The sequence below is a fragment of the Hylobates moloch genome, unplaced genomic scaffold, assembly GCF_009828535.3.
Source record: "Hylobates moloch isolate HMO894 unplaced genomic scaffold, HMol_V3 SCAFFOLD_17, whole genome shotgun sequence".
In the NCBI taxonomy this organism is placed as follows: domain Eukaryota; kingdom Metazoa; phylum Chordata; class Mammalia; order Primates; family Hylobatidae; genus Hylobates; species Hylobates moloch.
Window position 1 is genome coordinate 42,826,000 of NW_026652292.1, and position 16,922 is coordinate 42,842,921.

The 16,922-nt window shown below is 37.0% G+C and overlaps 1 protein-coding gene across 1 annotated transcript in view; it reads left to right on the top strand.

The window, feature by feature from the left end:
* The window catches only part of FRYL (FRY like transcription coactivator), a 219,195-nt gene that overhangs the window by 187,706 nt on the left and 14,567 nt on the right, over window positions 1-16,922 (top strand). Inside the window, exons 50-56 of the mRNA XM_058430216.1 lie at window positions 80-241; window positions 370-444; window positions 760-936; window positions 5,689-5,892; window positions 7,601-7,768; window positions 13,452-13,699; window positions 15,998-16,205. Coding sequence (XP_058286199.1) covers window positions 80-241; window positions 370-444; window positions 760-936; window positions 5,689-5,892; window positions 7,601-7,768; window positions 13,452-13,699; window positions 15,998-16,205 — 1,242 coding nt within the window. The remainder of the gene's footprint in view (window positions 1-79; window positions 242-369; window positions 445-759; window positions 937-5,688; window positions 5,893-7,600; window positions 7,769-13,451; window positions 13,700-15,997; window positions 16,206-16,922) is intronic.

The following is a 16,922-nucleotide window of genomic DNA, read 5'->3' on the forward strand; positions in this document are numbered from 1 at the left end:
TAGGTGCACTGTTAACCCTTTTAAGTTTGTTTTATGTTGAAATATTTGAGCCAAACACTGACATTTTGTTTCTGTGTAGACACCAATTATTGGAAACAAATATGGTGATCAACACAGTGCGGCTGGAAGAAATGGGAAACCAAAAGTTATTGCTGTCACTAGAAGTACTTCCTCAACTTCTTCTGGTTCTAATTCTAATGCCTTGGTTCCTGTTAGTTGGAAAAGGCCACAGTTATCACAGGTACATAAAGAATATCAAAATGGAACATTCATAGAATAGAAGAATCAGTTTTGTTACAGGTATGAAAACTTGACAATTTGTCTTATTTTATCAGTAGTCCTAACATTTTAATTTTTTTTTTTCTTTAGCGAAGAACAAGAGAAAAGCTAATGAATGTGCTTTCTCTCTGTGGTCCAGAATCTGGCCTCCCAAAGAACCCATCAGTGAGTAATCATGAAGGCCTGTGTCAAGGTCTTAAAGATCATGTTTTTCCTTGAAGAAATAATCTGTCTCCTTGCTTGCCTTTTCTAATTTACCTTACTTATGGTATTAAGTCAGAATGAAAAAAAGATTTCTTATCTCTTGTGACACCTGGCAGCCATGCTAACTATGTGTTCAACTAGTTAAACATGAAGACCAAATTTAAGCTCTGAATTCATTGAAGAATGAGGCCTGCAGTGGCTTTGGGGTACTGATATCTCATACGCAGAGTGACAAATCTGATGAATGGACTTTTTTTTTTTTTAATCGGGCATCAGGTTGTATTTTCTTCTAATGAGGATTTGGAAGTCGGTGACCAACAGACTAGCCTAATTTCTACAACAGAAGACATAAATCAAGAGGAAGAAGTAGCTGTGGAAGATAATAGCAGTGAACAACAGTTTGGTGTTTTTAAGGATTTTGACTTTTTAGATGTTGAATTGGAAGATGCAGAGGTAAGGATGTGGGCTTTCTCTGTTAATATTTATGGAAGAGTTGTATGAGAATTAAGGATTTGATCACAGGATCTTTCCTTATTGAGGTCAGTGTAAGGTCAAAAAGGTAAAAATCTGGGAACTAAATTTGATTACCACAATTAATCAATAGAATAAGTCTGAGATAAAAGAGAAACATTCCGTTTTTCATCTTTATCTTTAAAAATATAAAATTAAAAAATTGATTTCTTCAAAATTATTTTCAGGGTATGCTTAGACTTAAATGTTTTGCATGATTTGTCTTACAAACTAATATGCAACCAAATGGTAAAAATTTATATGAAAATTGATTAAGGACAACTTTAAAGAGAGTTGCACTTACCACTAAATTGACTGTCACAAAGGGTTTGTCTTTCTAGAACTCTTTGGCAAATGACTGAGCTTCTTTCTTTGACATTCGAAATCACTTTCTTCTTTATGATGTAGGTAACTCTCAAATGCCTGGTTTCATTTAATACTCAAAGCGTTTCTCTTCTAAATTGATTTAGTCTAGATTATATTATATTGGTAGTTATGCCAGTTTAGATGCTTTCTGAATGGAATTTAAAACTCAAAAAGTAGATTTATTAGCCCACAAAACTAGTCCAGAATTAGAGCTTATATTTAGATATGGCTCAGTGAAGTTTCTGGCTGTTTATCTGCAGTTCTCTAGGCTCTGCCCTTCTCTGCAAGTCAGCTTGACCTCAGAGAGCAGCAAAATGGTCATCATTGCTGTGTAGTCTTAGCCCCACACACAGCAGTGTTTGAAGGAGGTGAGGGTCACATCCAGAAATGCTCTCAGAAAAGTAAGGAAGTGGCTTTCCTAAATGCTCTTAGCAAACTTCTTGTAACATCTCATTGGCCCAAATTAGGACACGCGCTACTTTCTGAAACAACAACTCTGGTAAATAGAATAGGATTGCCCTGGTTGTCTTAGGCTATTAGAGATCCATTCCTGTAGCTGAACTCAGTTCCCTAAACCACAGTCTCTTAACCCTGAAAGTTTATATCAAATAGATTTGTTTTAAAAATGTACATTTTAAAATTGCTACAAATATCTGTATGCAAGAAGACCAAAATGCCTTAATACCAAGTATCTATATACCATATCTTGATGTATCTTTTTCTAAAGAATCAAAACTCATAGCTCAAATACATTTAGCTCTCATATACGTATACATATACATATACTACTCATATACAGCTCATACACATTCATCAGCTCTCATATACATATACATATACAACTCATATACAGCTCGTACCCATTCATCAGCTCTCGTATACATACACATATACAACTCGTATACAGCTCATACACATTCATCAACTCTCATGTACATATACATATACTACTCATATACAGCTCATACACATTCATCAGCTCTCATGTACATATACATATACAACTCATATACAGCTCGTACCCATTCATCAGCTCTCATGTACATACACATATACAACTCGTATACAGCTCATACACATTCATCAACTCTCATGTACATATACATATACAACTCGTATACAGCTCGTACACATTCATCAGCTCTCATGTGCATACACATATACAACTCGTATACAGCTCATACACATTGATCAACTCTCATGTACATATACATATACAACTCATATACAGCTCGTACACATTGATCAACTCTCATGTACATATACATATACAACTCATATACAGCTCATACACATCATCAACTCTCATGTACATATACATATACAACTCATACAGATCATACACATTCATCAACTCTCATGTACATATACATATACAACTCATATACAGCTCGTACACATTCATCAGCTCTCGTATACATACACATATACAACTCATACAGATCATACACATTCATCAACTCTCATGTACATATACATATGCAACTCATATACAGCTCATACACATTCATCAGCTGTCATGTACATACACATATACAACTCATACAGATCATACACATTCATCAACTCTCATATACATATACAACTCATATACAGCTCATACACATTCATCAGCTCTCAGGTACATACACATATACAACTCATACAGATCATACACATTCATCAACTCTCATGTACATATACAACTCATATACAGCTCATACACATTCATCAGCTCTCATGTACATACACATATACAACTCATACAGATCATACACATTCATGAGCTCTCGTATACATATACATATACAACTCATATACAGCTCGTACACATCATCAACTCTCATGTACATATACATATACAACTCATACAGATCATACACATTCATCAGCTCTCATGTAGGGGTGTTTCCTTTGCCTCTAATAGGTGAGGTGGAGGAATGAAATGTAATGCACTCTCCCATATCACACTATTCATTGTCCATGCAAGACCAGTTTAAGGAAGCAAAGTTCCCTCTCCTCAACATGCCTCAGTGCCCCCTGCAGATGTGAGGATGTGACCACGGTGCCTCCAAGTAATGCAAATGCCTTCATGTCAGTTTAGGAGCTGTGTAGGCTCCTGTGGAATACTCCACCATTTACATTTTCCCAAAGACACAATTGTACAGGTTCATAGGAACTCAAGAACAAGTTTTATTTAGCACCTTTCAGAGCAGTAGCTTTTAAACTTTTTTTTGACACTAATCCACAGTTAATATATTTTATATCACATCCAAGTATATATATACCTTTAAAAATAAAAGTTGCAAGAATATGCATCCAAACCCTATGCTATGCACACTGATATTTCCTATTCTCTTCCTTTTCATTCTTTTTTTTTTTTTTTTTTTTCAAAAAGTGTAGGTTACCACCCTAAAATTAGTTTCACACTCATCATTTGAACAAATATATTGTAGGAAATAGAACAGACTTGCGCAACCAAGTAACAGAGTAGAATAGGTTAAAGAGACCTGCTGCCCTACCCAAGGCCAGAAGCAGCTTCTAAACTCTTCTGTGGTTATTTGCTTTTTTCAGTCCAGAATTTAAATCTCTAAAGGCAGCTCTTGACATTTTTGTAATGGTAAGGTTATTTTTCTTTTTGTTTGCCTCTTTTTTGTTTAAAGAGAACTGTAAATGCTTTCAAGTTCATTCAGTGCTCTAAAATGTCAGTGGTAAGAAACATGGCCTTTAATCGAACCTTAGAATGGACTAAGGATGTTCATTGTAGTTCTGTCTTTAATTCAAGTCACAGTAATCAGGGGTGGGGTGGAGCATGCTAATTTATCCCTCATAATTAGGCCAAATCAGTGATACAGATTTTCTAAAACCTGGATATAGTCTTGTTTAAAACATGGTAATAGGAAATACTTTCATTGCTGCAAAACAAACTTAACCACTAATGAAAATTATAATGAAATATCTCCTCACTTTGAAAGCCCACGGTGCATATTCATTCAGTCACCAAATATATACTGAGTGCTGTTGCCATTATGTGTTTTGAGACATAATAATATTTGAAATGATATGTTCTAGGAAGGTGGTTTTCAAACTCTGACATGCAGGGCCCTAGGGCTTCCGAGATACCTTCAGTAACAGCCGGGACAGATTCAAAGACCCAGTGGGCCAAGCTCCTGGACACCTTCAACCAGAGCAGCTCTGGTTTTCTCAGTTTTGCACAGTTGACTGCGATCTAAAATTTCATTTGAAATAAGTATTCTTCTGCTTTCTAAAAAAAAAAAAGATTTGAAAACCTGTAATCTGGACAATTCCTGTGTAAAGGGATACAGAAAAAAAATCATATTTTGCTAGCCAGCTCGATATGGTTTGTCATATCAGGGCCTAAGAAAAATTGTGGGGATTATATCTTTACAAAAGGAGGAGCAGCTTAGAATAACAGAAACATAACCTATAAATCCTTAAGGGGGAGAAATTGAAATTTGTCATATTTCCTCTTGACCTTTTAAAATTGGCAACAGTTATGTTTTGATGGCTGTGATCTTGGTTTCAAATTATACTTTATAGCAAAAAATGACCATTGAATTTAGCCGGAGCCATCCTACCAACTGAAATAATTGTGACTTTATATGTTGTCAACTGCATGTGGGTATTTGAAGTCAGTTTTTGCATTGTACTAAGTATTAAACCTTTGTAAATCTTGAAGATTTTCTTAAAGTTTGTGTTGCCAAAGTGTATCATAGAAATGTTGTTTTAAGTGTCTGTCTCTGACTTTTTCACAACATATTTTGCATAAAAAAAGATTTGAATCACATGTTGACTTTCTGCACAAAGCTTAATCCAGAGCTTGAATCAGTCTTTGGGTTGAGAAATCACGAAGAGTTTGCCCCAAAAGTGTAGTGTATATTTAAATGTTTGTCTTCGTTTTTTTCTAATTCTGTGTGTTTTCCTTTTTGCTAACCAGGAGCTGCAGGTAAGTTGCAGCCTGGTGTTGTGGATTGTTTATTTGTTGTCATCTGTGATGTATTTGTCTTCTTTGTGGTCTCATTCATGTTTGTGTATTAGAATAGAAATGGCTTAGATAGTAGATTTAATCGGTCCCCAGTAATACAAGATAGAAAGTCAAGAAAATTATTTCGTTAAAACAGGTTGTCAACCAAATAATTTTTATCTTTTTAAATATAAATATTTGACAGTGTGTTAACAGTTTAAAGAAATTGAAGGGCTGATTGAAACTCTGCTTTTAATGATGCATTAAGTATTTTTCATCTTGGTATATGTTTTTCTGGTATATTACATTTAGTACATTTAGAAGCATGTATTTGAGGTTTTAGAAATCGTGTCTTGCTTTTCCAGGGTGAAAGTATGGACAACTTCAACTGGGGAGTTCGCAGACGCTCACTGGACAGTATTGACAAAGGGGACACTCCATCCCTCCAGGAGTACCAGTGCTCTAGTAGCACCCCCAGCCTGAACCTCACCAATCAGGAGGATACGGATGAGTCCTCGGAAGAAGAAGCGGCACTTACAGCAAGCCAGATACTCTCACGCACACAGATGGTATATAATTCACCTTTCTTACAGTGACATTTGGTCTCATTTGCCTCTTAACTTCCAACTTCGTAATGATTATTTCTTGATTTTTCCAGTTTTCATTTCAGTATGGGTGAAATGCACGCACTGAAATGAATCTACAAGATTGCAGCACTAATGGAGTACCGTGTTGTTATTCATGACAGCACTAAACTTATTAGGTTGATACTGCACACCTATTAGCTGCTAAAACATAATTTCTCTTGCTTCTTTCCTAGTCACAGTGAGTTGTTTGGGGCCCTATTAGAGGCCTTCAGTGATAACATATTATTGGTATCAGTGTGAGCACCAACGCCATTTAATTCACCACTCGCTTTTCTTTCCTAGTTAGCGTAGTGTGGAAAAACAGAGCACAAGTTTGGTCCCTTTCAAGATCATGTAAAGAGTGAGTGGAAAATGAAAGCTGCAAGAGTAGCCTGTTATTTCAGAAGAGTACGGGTGCAAGAAAAGCCAGTGGTAGGGTTGGAACTTGAAGATGGCACTGTAAAGAAGGAGAAGGCACATGGAATAGCTACCCTGGTACATGTGATAAGGAAGCAACCAGTGGAGACCAGGCACCAGCTATGGTTACACAGCTCTTACAGGAATGCCTCCTTTTTTTATTCTTTAGGGACAGGGTCTCACACCATCACCCAGGCCGGAGTGCAGTGGCGCAACCATAGCTCACTGTATTCTTCAACTCCAGGTCTCAAGTGATCCTCTTGCCTCAGCTTCTCTAGTAGCTAGGACTACAGGTGCACGCCACATATGCACAGCTAATTTTTTTTTAATTTTTTGTAGAGATGGGGTCTTGCTATGTGGCCCAGGTTAGTCTTGAACTCCCGGCCTCAAGTGATCCTCCCACCTCGGCCTCCCAAAGTGGCAGGATCACAGGCATGAGCCACCGCACCCAGCCACCTACCTTTAATTTAGATCCATTTGCTCCACTCGGCCTGCTGGTAAAGTGCTGGCAGTGATGTTGAATGGCAGGGCCTGAGCTGCTTTAGGCACAATGTCAAGTTGTCGGTTTGTGGTTGTTCTCCAGTCATCTCTCCTGTTTTTACATCTCATTGGTGCCCCAATTTGTCTTTCCACTAACTGCCCCTCTCCCATTTAAGTGTTCAATGACCAACTGCTGCTGCTAATGGCAGCCATAATACGTTACCACTTACTGACTATCTACGATGCACCCGGCCCTGTTCAAGGTGTTTTACGCGTATTAGTCACCGTAACTCTCCTCCTAACACAAGGCAAGTATGGTTATTGCAAATCTGCATATTACATGTCTTATCCCAGGACACATAGCTAGTAAGTAGATTTGAATCAAGAGGTCTATCTCTAGTGCCCATTCACCTAACCGTGCCACATAAATCTTGGTCCTCCATGAATGAATTTGAATTCAGCTCCAGGATTAATTTCAGCTCAAGGTTAACATAGTTACATAGAGCTCTTCCACTTTGATAGTTTTTGTTTAGCAAAATTTAGCCTGTATTAATGCGTACTTAGTTCTACTGAGGGATTAGCTGCTTACCCTAACAACACCCATTCTGGTGTAGACTGGAAGGAAAGAAAGATGATTTTAGGAAATCTCAGAAGCTCTTTATAATGAAGCCCCTAAAATATTTTATGATAGAGAATGTTTCTTGTGGCTTTTGACTCATAAATGAATTCCTTATTTTAGTCTTTCTCTTTTTAGTTAAACAGTGATTCTGCCACTGATGAAACAATACCAGACCATCCTGACTTACTTCTCCAGTCTCAAGATTCCACTGGCAGCATCACAACAGAGGAAGTGCTTCAAATCAGGGATGAGACCCCAACTTTGGAGGCTTCTCTAGATAATGCTAACAGCCGGCTGCCTGAGGTGGGGAGAACTGGGGGCTGGTGCATGGCCAATCTGGGCTCTTTTTAGCACTCTTTTATAGCTCCTGCTTTTCTTTCAACAAAGTTTGGAAATTGATTTGTTTCCAGTATTTCTAACCTGTTGAGTTATTTTAAATGAAATAGTCAAATCTGACTTTTTCTTAAGTTGATAGATTAAGGAAATGACCTACAGGTTAAAAATAATCTTGAGTGTTTTTAATGAGCAGTTTGCATTGCAGAACATGCTGAGGTTAATGTACAGATGCTTCTCTGGGGTTGGCGAGCATCATCTATTGCACTGTATTTTCTTAGAAGGACCGCTTTGGTTTTTTCTTCTCTTTTTGCTTTGTGTTGGGTTTATGTGATTGGTGCTGTGATTGGGATTAAAACCTCGGGCCAGCTGTGGTTTTTAGCAGTTGTTAAATGAAATATTTTCAAAAGACTTTGGAACCACTAGTATTATGTTTTTTGGAAAGGCCTGTGAGAAGTAAGCCAGATTTGAAGCTAATGACTGACCAAAAATAAGTAAGTATTAGTGTTTTTTTTTTAAAGATTATTATACTTTGAAAAAATGTAATTGCTATAGCTCTGCCATATGTGCTTTTTTTATTCCGTGGTAAATATTAGGAAATGCTATATTTTGTCACTGTTCACCAAACTAATGTAGTTATTAGATCTAATCTAGGTATCAGATCTTATTATTTTTGTAAGGTGATAAAACACTATTGTGTTCTTGTTAGGCTGACTCTTAGACATATTTGAACTTTAACAGTAACTAGACGTATTTTGAAATGAAGGCATTTTGGCTTCCTTATTAGCAAGCCATCTTTAAAATGCTCATACTCATATGGCTAAGGTTTAGATCATTCAATTCAACAAATATTTGTTGTGGTTTCAGTAGACGCCAGGCATTCAGCTAGGTGCCAGAAAGAAGAATAGGGCATGGATGGCCCTGTTTTCAGAGAACGTTCTCTTGCTGTCTATTAAGACAGAGAAGGCTTTAAAAAAAATTTCATTTCAGGCCGGGCACTGTGGCTCACGCCTGTAATCCCAGCACCATGGGAGGCCGAGGTGGGCGGATCATGAGGTCAGGAGATCGAGACCAGCTGGCCAACATGGTGAAACTCCGTCTCTACTAAAAATACAAAAATTAGCTGGTTGTGGTGGTGCACACCTGTAATCCCAGCTACTCGGAAGGCTGAGGCAGGAGAATCGCTTGAACCCGGGAGGCGGAGGTTGCAGTAAGCTGAGATGTCACCATTGCACTCTAGCCTGGCAACAGGGCGAGACTCTGTCCCAAAAAAAAAAAAAAGGCGGGGGGAGAGAGAGATTGAGACCATACTGGCGAACATGGTGAAACCCCGTCTCTACTAAAAATACAAAAATTAGCTGGGCCTGGTGGCATGCACCTGTAGTCCCATCTACTCAGGTGGCCGAGGTAGGAGAATCACTTGAATGTGGGAGGCGGAGGTTACAGTGAGCCGAGATCGCGCCACTGCACTCCAGCCTGGCAACAGAGTGAGACTCCATCTCAAAAGTAAAAAATAAAAAATAAAAAAAAGAAATTACATTTCAGTATGGAAAATTCAATAATAGGTTCAAGGCTTTACGAAAACTGAGTGATCAGCTGTGCACAGGGAGTGATGGTAAGAAAGGACAGGTTGCAGGGTAACTGGGACATTCCAGGCAGAGGGACACAATGTAGAAAGGGATGGCAGTGTGAAATAGCATGATGTGTCTAGCTAAAAGCAGGAAATTGAGTATTTCCAGAGAGTAAAATGGGAGGAGGAAGAGGAAGAGCAATAGGAGCGATGAATGGGATCCAAGACAGGAGAAGTCCTATATGCCACACTACAGACTTAGACTTTATCTTGAGATAACAGAAAGACATTCGAATTTTTATCCTTTCAAGAGATACCTATTAAGTAACAAGCACTGTACCAGATACCAAGATGGAACCACATGGCATGTGAGCATTCATTTATGTGACCAGTATCTACTGAGCCGCTACCTCGTGCTAGGCACGGGGCCCATGGCAGCTGTGACATAGACAAAGGCTTTTGGTTTTATGGAGCTTCATTCTAGTAGGAGAGACAGATAATAAGCAGGTAAAACAAAATATAAATAATATGTCAGAAAGTGGTCGTCTTATTCATCGTACTAAGAAAATCTAACAGTAATGTGGACTTGAGTGAAGGAGAAAGTTAGGGGTAGCATTTAAGGTGAAACCTAAATGACAAGAACCAGCCCATCCCTTGAAGATTTGGAGGGAGAAGGTTCCAGGTAGAGGAAGCAGCAGTTTAAAAGGCCCTGATATATCTGAAGTACAGAAAACTGGCCGGTGAGGCTGGAACGGGTGGGTCAAGGCACTGTCATGACATGTGTCACAGGCCACACAGCAGGTAACCATTGAAGAAGAACATGATCTGATTATTTTTTAAACCTTTGGCCTTTTTTGTTGAAAATGGAAAGTAGGTTCTAGTCCCTGACACATAGAGCTTGCAGTTAGGGATTATCACAGAAGGGTTGCAGCCTCATTGTTTGTTGGTAGTGAAGTCTCTAAGGCAGCGGCGTTGACGCGGGATTGGAGGAGATGAACGAGCTAAGCTGGAAGAATATTAGCAAGAATTCAGCAGGGCCTGACTTAAGGGCACAAACATGAGAAATGTTTACAGGAGAGAACTGATGGAATTTAGAGATGGGTTTTAAGTAGACTATATTCCTTTCAGTTTTTGGGAGGTTTATTAGTTATTAAGCCAAACTACAGTGCCTAGTTTGGATCACACCATACACCGTAACACCAGTGGATGAGAATGAAAGGGATATTTTGAAAGCATGGTATTTCATTTAGAAACAGTTCTACTGATATTAAAACTATCACCAAAAGAATGGCTATCCACAGGGAATATGACAGCCTTATATCTGTTGGATATATTGGCCTAATTTGTTTTTCTCTGTTTTGCCAAATAGTGTCAAATGACCCAAAATTGCCTCTTGTACCAAAACAAAAAAAAGGTAGAAAAGCACCAATATATTGAAATAAAACTATAATTGTTTTTAAAGCAACTTCTTAAGACAAAGAATGTAATTAATTTTAATGGGCAAAATGTTTTGTGAATTAAAGGAATAAATCCACTCCTAAAAATGTTTATTTGAATTTCTTCCCTTAAATCATGTTAATATTGGAAAGATAAAATGGAGTAGGCTAAAGCATCTTCTGTCATGACAAACTTTAGAGCTGGGTGTCCCTTTCTTCTCTGTAATATGCACACGTTACACTCTGATCTCAAGAGGGGATTAAGTTCTTCACTTGTATTTACTCACAGAGGGTTTCTTTTATTATTTATGATAGTTTGGCATCCACCTCATGGATGACAAATTATTCCTTATAGGAAAGAAATCTTTGTAACAAAGCATATGTGCATGTGTCATTGTCTAATAAGGTGAAGTACAAGAAATTTGATTCTCATAATCTACATATAAACAATGGAATCCATTCTATCAGCCCCAAAAGCACTTTCTTCATGATATGTAGGCATTACTAGAAAATTTCATTGTATGTTATATAATACTAACTACAGATAAAATATCATCTTGAAATTATTATTTAAGAAAAAATGACAATCCACTGCAGGTGTGAACTAATGAAAAGTGAGGGCATTGCACTAAGTTTGGGTTGAGATAACATAATATGTTCATGTTGATGTAGAAGGAAAAATTCATGCCAATAAATATCCTAGGTATAGAAATGTCTCTAGTACTGTCACATAGATTATCTTTCCAAATAATGACCAAATATTTTTTTAGAAAATTCATCTGGAAACCTTAGAGTATATTGAATTTAAACTGGTGGAAGAATTAAGAAATAATCGTACTATATTATATTTAATGCTAAAGTAAAGACTCAGAGTTTGCTGCTTTCCCTGCTTAACTAAATCCAGACCAGTGTTCCCTTATACACTTTGTGTTTTCATGGCGTTATTTCTGTGCCTTTGATAGCTTCTAATCACTTTCCCTGCAATATCATCCCTACCTCATGTTTGTCAAAACATGCTGTTTCCTCCAAGGAGACTCACCTCAGTTGCCTCAACTAGATGGGAGCTTTCCCATCATTGAGTACCAGCACCCATTTGTATGTTGCTGATAGTATTTACCGTACATTTACCATCCTCTGGTATATGTTATTGTCATTCACTTACTAGCCTAACACTGTTAGGCTAGATTATAAACTATTTGCAGTTAGGAATTATTTATATCAGAGCACTCAGCCCAGAATCTAGTCAAAATCCTTCATTTTATAGGTGAGTTTTACATATGAATAAGGCCCAGGCTAGTCTAGGGTTATAGGCTCTGACTTTCTCTTACTTTTCTTGTTTTGGAAGGAAAATTATATTTTTATCCATGAAAAAGAGATAAGGAGCTACTTCACAGCTGAGAAGTAACTTAGGTCCAAATAGTCAAAAGAAGCTGATCTTTATTCCAAAAACTATGACCATTAGTACTTATTTTCAAATTGATTAAACCAATAAACTAAAAACTAGTGTTGATACCATCATCATATATGCTTTGAAAGTGTTTTCCTTTTTTAATAGTAGCAGCTCATTCAGCCAGTATCTCTTGAGCCTCTACCGCTTGTCTATCACATAGCAACATTGTTTCAATAACATTACAGTGGATAGAAAGGGCACACCACTGGTATGCTTTATAACATATATTTTCATTATTGTTTACTTCAAATGAGGAGAATATACTCTTTTTTGATAATGAGCTTATGATAATTTTCAAAAGTATAATTATCTAAAGTGTCCTAATGTCTTCTGAACTGTAGCTCAGTGATGAAGCTTTATCAATACTCAAAGCCAAAGTGAGGTTTTGTAGTAAGGCCACCCTAGTTGTCTAGGTTCAGCATCCTTCTGATTGGTCAGTACCTATTCCTGCTGTGTGGCAGCCCCGCAGGACGAGTAGGTTAACTATTTTGAGTCATCTCTTCTACTTATATCCAGAATATACTGTGTTCCAGTGTAATGAAAGAAATGACATTTCAAGCAGGAGACGATTTATACTAATAAACAAAGTTTTACTTGTGTAGAGTTAGAACATATATGAGAGAAGATATTTTACCAAAGCACATATTTCTAAGTAAACACCTAAATCCTGTTACTGAAGAGAAAAAATGTCCTCAATGTTCCTATATGATAATAGGTGATATATTTTAATTTCAAAATCTTTTAAACCTATGACCGTTAAAAAAAATTTATAACTGATTCAAAAACTATAAAAGTGGCTGGGTGCGGTGGCTCACACCTGTAATCCCGGCACTTTGGGAGGCCAAGGCGGGCAGATCACGAGGTCAAGAAATCGAGACCATCCTGGCTAACATGGTGAAACCCCATCTCTACTAAAAAATACAACAACAAAAAAAAAATTAGCTGGGCATGGTGGCACCTGCCTGTAGTACTAACTATTTGGGAGGCTGAGGCAGGAGAATAGCTTGAACCTGAGAGACGGAGATTGCAGTGAGCCAAGATCACGCCATTGCACTCCACTCCAGCCTGGGTGACAGACCGTATAAATGAACACCACTTAACAAAACAGACTTAGATGGATGGCAATACTTACTTATTGTGTTGTAAAATTCTTTTTTTATGTTTTTATAGTTCACTAAAAATATGATTGTTCTGTAGGATACAAGTTCAGTATTAAAGGAGGAACATGTTACAACCTTTGAAGATGAAGGGTCCTATATAATTCAAGAACAGCAGGATTCTCTTGTGTGTCAAGGAATTCTTGATTTAGAAGAAACTGAAATGCCAGAGCCTCTAGCTCCTGAAAGCTACCCCGAGTCAATCTGTGAAGAGGATGTTACCTTAGCTCTGAAAGAGCTAGATGAAAGATGTGAAGAAGAAGAAGCAGATTTCTCCGGACTGTCTAGGTGAGAATACAGTATCATAAACACCGTAGTGAGGTGATAATCTCTCCCCTATTCCTTCCAGAGAGTGCCCCTCTATTCCAGTTTACTCACTTTCATTTCCTTGTGTGTTTCAGTCTGTAATCATACTTTGTGTGTTTTAGTCTAGAATCATACTGTCTTCGTTTTTAGAGATAAAATGCCTTACTCTAATGGGATATTTCTTCGATTATGGACATTCCCATAAAGAAAAACAATTAGGCTATTTTCAAAGCATAGTAAGTGGTATTCCACATTTAGAAGCACACCAAATATCTATTTTGGCAGATGCCAAATGGCCAAATGTTAAAATCAATATTGGAGTGAACTTCCGTGATACCACAATTTAAATCTAAAATATATTCCAAAAAATTGTTTTTACAGTTTCATGATCAGTGGTCATATTTTTTAAGTTTTATTTCTATAAGAGGCAGAAGCAATTATTTCTTAGATGCTAGATTGCTCCTTTTAAATGTTTATGCTCCATACATTAAAAATTTATTACCAGAAAGTATGAAGAATTCTCAAGTGGAATTTTTTCTTTACCCAAGGACTAACTTGAATAATCAATTATTATATATAGCTTTTAGGGGGAATTTTGGTGGCTGTTACAAAACTCATAAACCAAATAATTCTTTAACACTTAGAATTATAATAGAATATCCACTATTTAAATTTCATAAATATTTGTGATTCCATATTACGTTTTTTATAAAGGTATCTAACTTCATGCACTCTGTGAGTGTATCTGTTTCCCCATTCAACAATTTGGAGCTCCTGGATAACTGTTTTTATATAAAATTAATATTTAATAATTATCGAGTATTTCAGAATTTTACTTTTACAATAAAAATTTCACCTTTATACTTCATGTGATAATAGAGTTTTAACATATACAACACATTGGAGATTTTTTTACCATCAACATATCAAGAATACTTACCTATATTTGAAAAGATATAATCAGATATTAACAATAAATCTTAGTGACACACCTTTTTCATATTACTGATTTGAATATGGCCGTAGCCCATGCAACCACTCAATCATTAATCATGCACAAGTTCAGGGATGCCAGAAACGATGTTATTCAGCTATTTGGCTTTCTAAAAGGCTGAAGCCAAACAGTTGACTTTGGCCGAGTACTGCAGCTGAAATAGAATGGAGCATTCCTACTAAGTGTACAGGTTATCTACCCTAGCTTATAGTACACGTGTTAAAATCAGTCACCACAGTGACAGTTTTAAAATTAACCTTTTTGAGGTCTCATTTGTTTTCACTTCAGATGTCTGCTTTATTTTGATTGTTTTCTCCAGTCTTTACTTGGGTCCCTCTCTTCCATATGCATTGCTCCAAAATTTCTGTAAAGCCTTATAGAACTAGCTTGTAATGCGAAACACGCAATTTTAAGACCTTGAATAACACATTTCTTTTTTATGAAGTGTCAGACTCAGTATTTCTTCATTTTTATGGCCGAGAGTTGTAGAATGTCCAACCCGAATACATCTTCATCGTTTTCCATTGTTCCATTTTTGTTTGTATAATCTGACTTTTGGGATTATAAATTATTTGAAGGAAATGGCCAGGTCTTATGTTTCTTTGGAGTCAAATCTATTATCGGCCATATTGCTAGGAACATAGTATGTGCTTATGAAATAGCTGAGCTAGCTATGTGTTTCCTGGCTAATAGCATTTGGACCCATAGTCTTGAGTTCAAATTCTGGCTCTGTCATTTCTTACCCAGTAACTAGACATATTATTTAACCTTACTGAACTTCTTGTTTCAGCTTTAAAATCAAGATAATAATAGAACCTAATCCTCATATAGTTGTGAAGACTGAATGAAATTATCCATATGAGGCACCTAACACAGCCCTTAACACAAAAGACCATGATCAAAACTTTAAAAATACTATTATCACCAATGTGAGGCTGTTCAAATAAAAGCCTCCAAAATTGACCATTGAAAATGAAAGCATTCTAATCAGTATTATTCATAGAAGTTACTAATATGAATCCATAGTGGTGGCATATTATAGGACTTGGGTTATTTTAAGGTAGTTGCTTGAAATTAGAGTTATAATTCTAAAAGTGCTAACTAGAAAGAACAGGAATTCACTTATTCACACTTTCTTACAAGATTCAGGTGGTTGTACATTTTCTAGATCAGTGTGTATGCATGAATAAAAATAACCTGTCAAATGACCGAAGCTGTCTTACGTGATTGGCCTATTCTTTTTTTCTGAGATAGTGTTATGATATTTTTGATATCTGTGTTAATAGTCAAGATGAAGAAGAGCAAGATGGTTTTCCAGAAGTACAGACATCGCCTCTGCCATCACCATTTCTTTCTGCCATCATAGCCGCCTTTCAGCCTGTGGCATATGATGATGAAGAGGAAGCCTGGCGCTGCCACGTCAATCAGATGCTGTCTGACACCGACGGGTCCTCTGCAGTGTTTACTTTTCATGTGTTTTCTAGGCTGTTTCAGGTCAGTGAGGTTCAGGGTTTCTGAATTCATATTATAGTTACCTAATCAAGTTACAGTTTTTCTTCTAAAATCAGCATCTCCAATTTTAATATTCCTACCAGTTTTAACAAATTTTTTTTTTCTAAGCTAATGGTATTACTTACATTGACACTGTGACATTGTGGTACTGCTGGTACATTATACAATGACTGGTACAGACTTCTCCCCTAAGGCAATTAGAATAAAACTTCAAAACAACGTCTGATATGTTTTCTGCAGTATGCTTAGGCACCATCAGGATACCAAAGAAATAAAGGCCTAAGTTCCGCCTTCAGGGAGCTTACAGTTAATGTATCATAAATCAGTTTATAATCAAGGCTTAAAGTAATGGACACTTTTATGACTTTGTGAGGACCTTAAAATTTTTAGCTGTTAAGGTTGCTTCCTCCCCAATAATAAAGATAATATAAGCTAAAATTTATTGAGTACCCACTACGTGCTAGGCACTGTGCTAAATGGGTAAGTGTTCTGACACCACAACTATGGAATGTAGATTTGATTTTTAGCATTCAGTGGAGAGGGAAACTAAGACACAGAAAAATGCCACCATTTAAGTTATCCTCTGAACTATCTACCACCTTTCCTCCCTTTTCTCTTCCCAAATTTTGCCCATCTTGGAAGACTCAGTTAAATACATTTTCTTACCGAAGCCTTCCCAACCACTCCAACCTCCAGTCT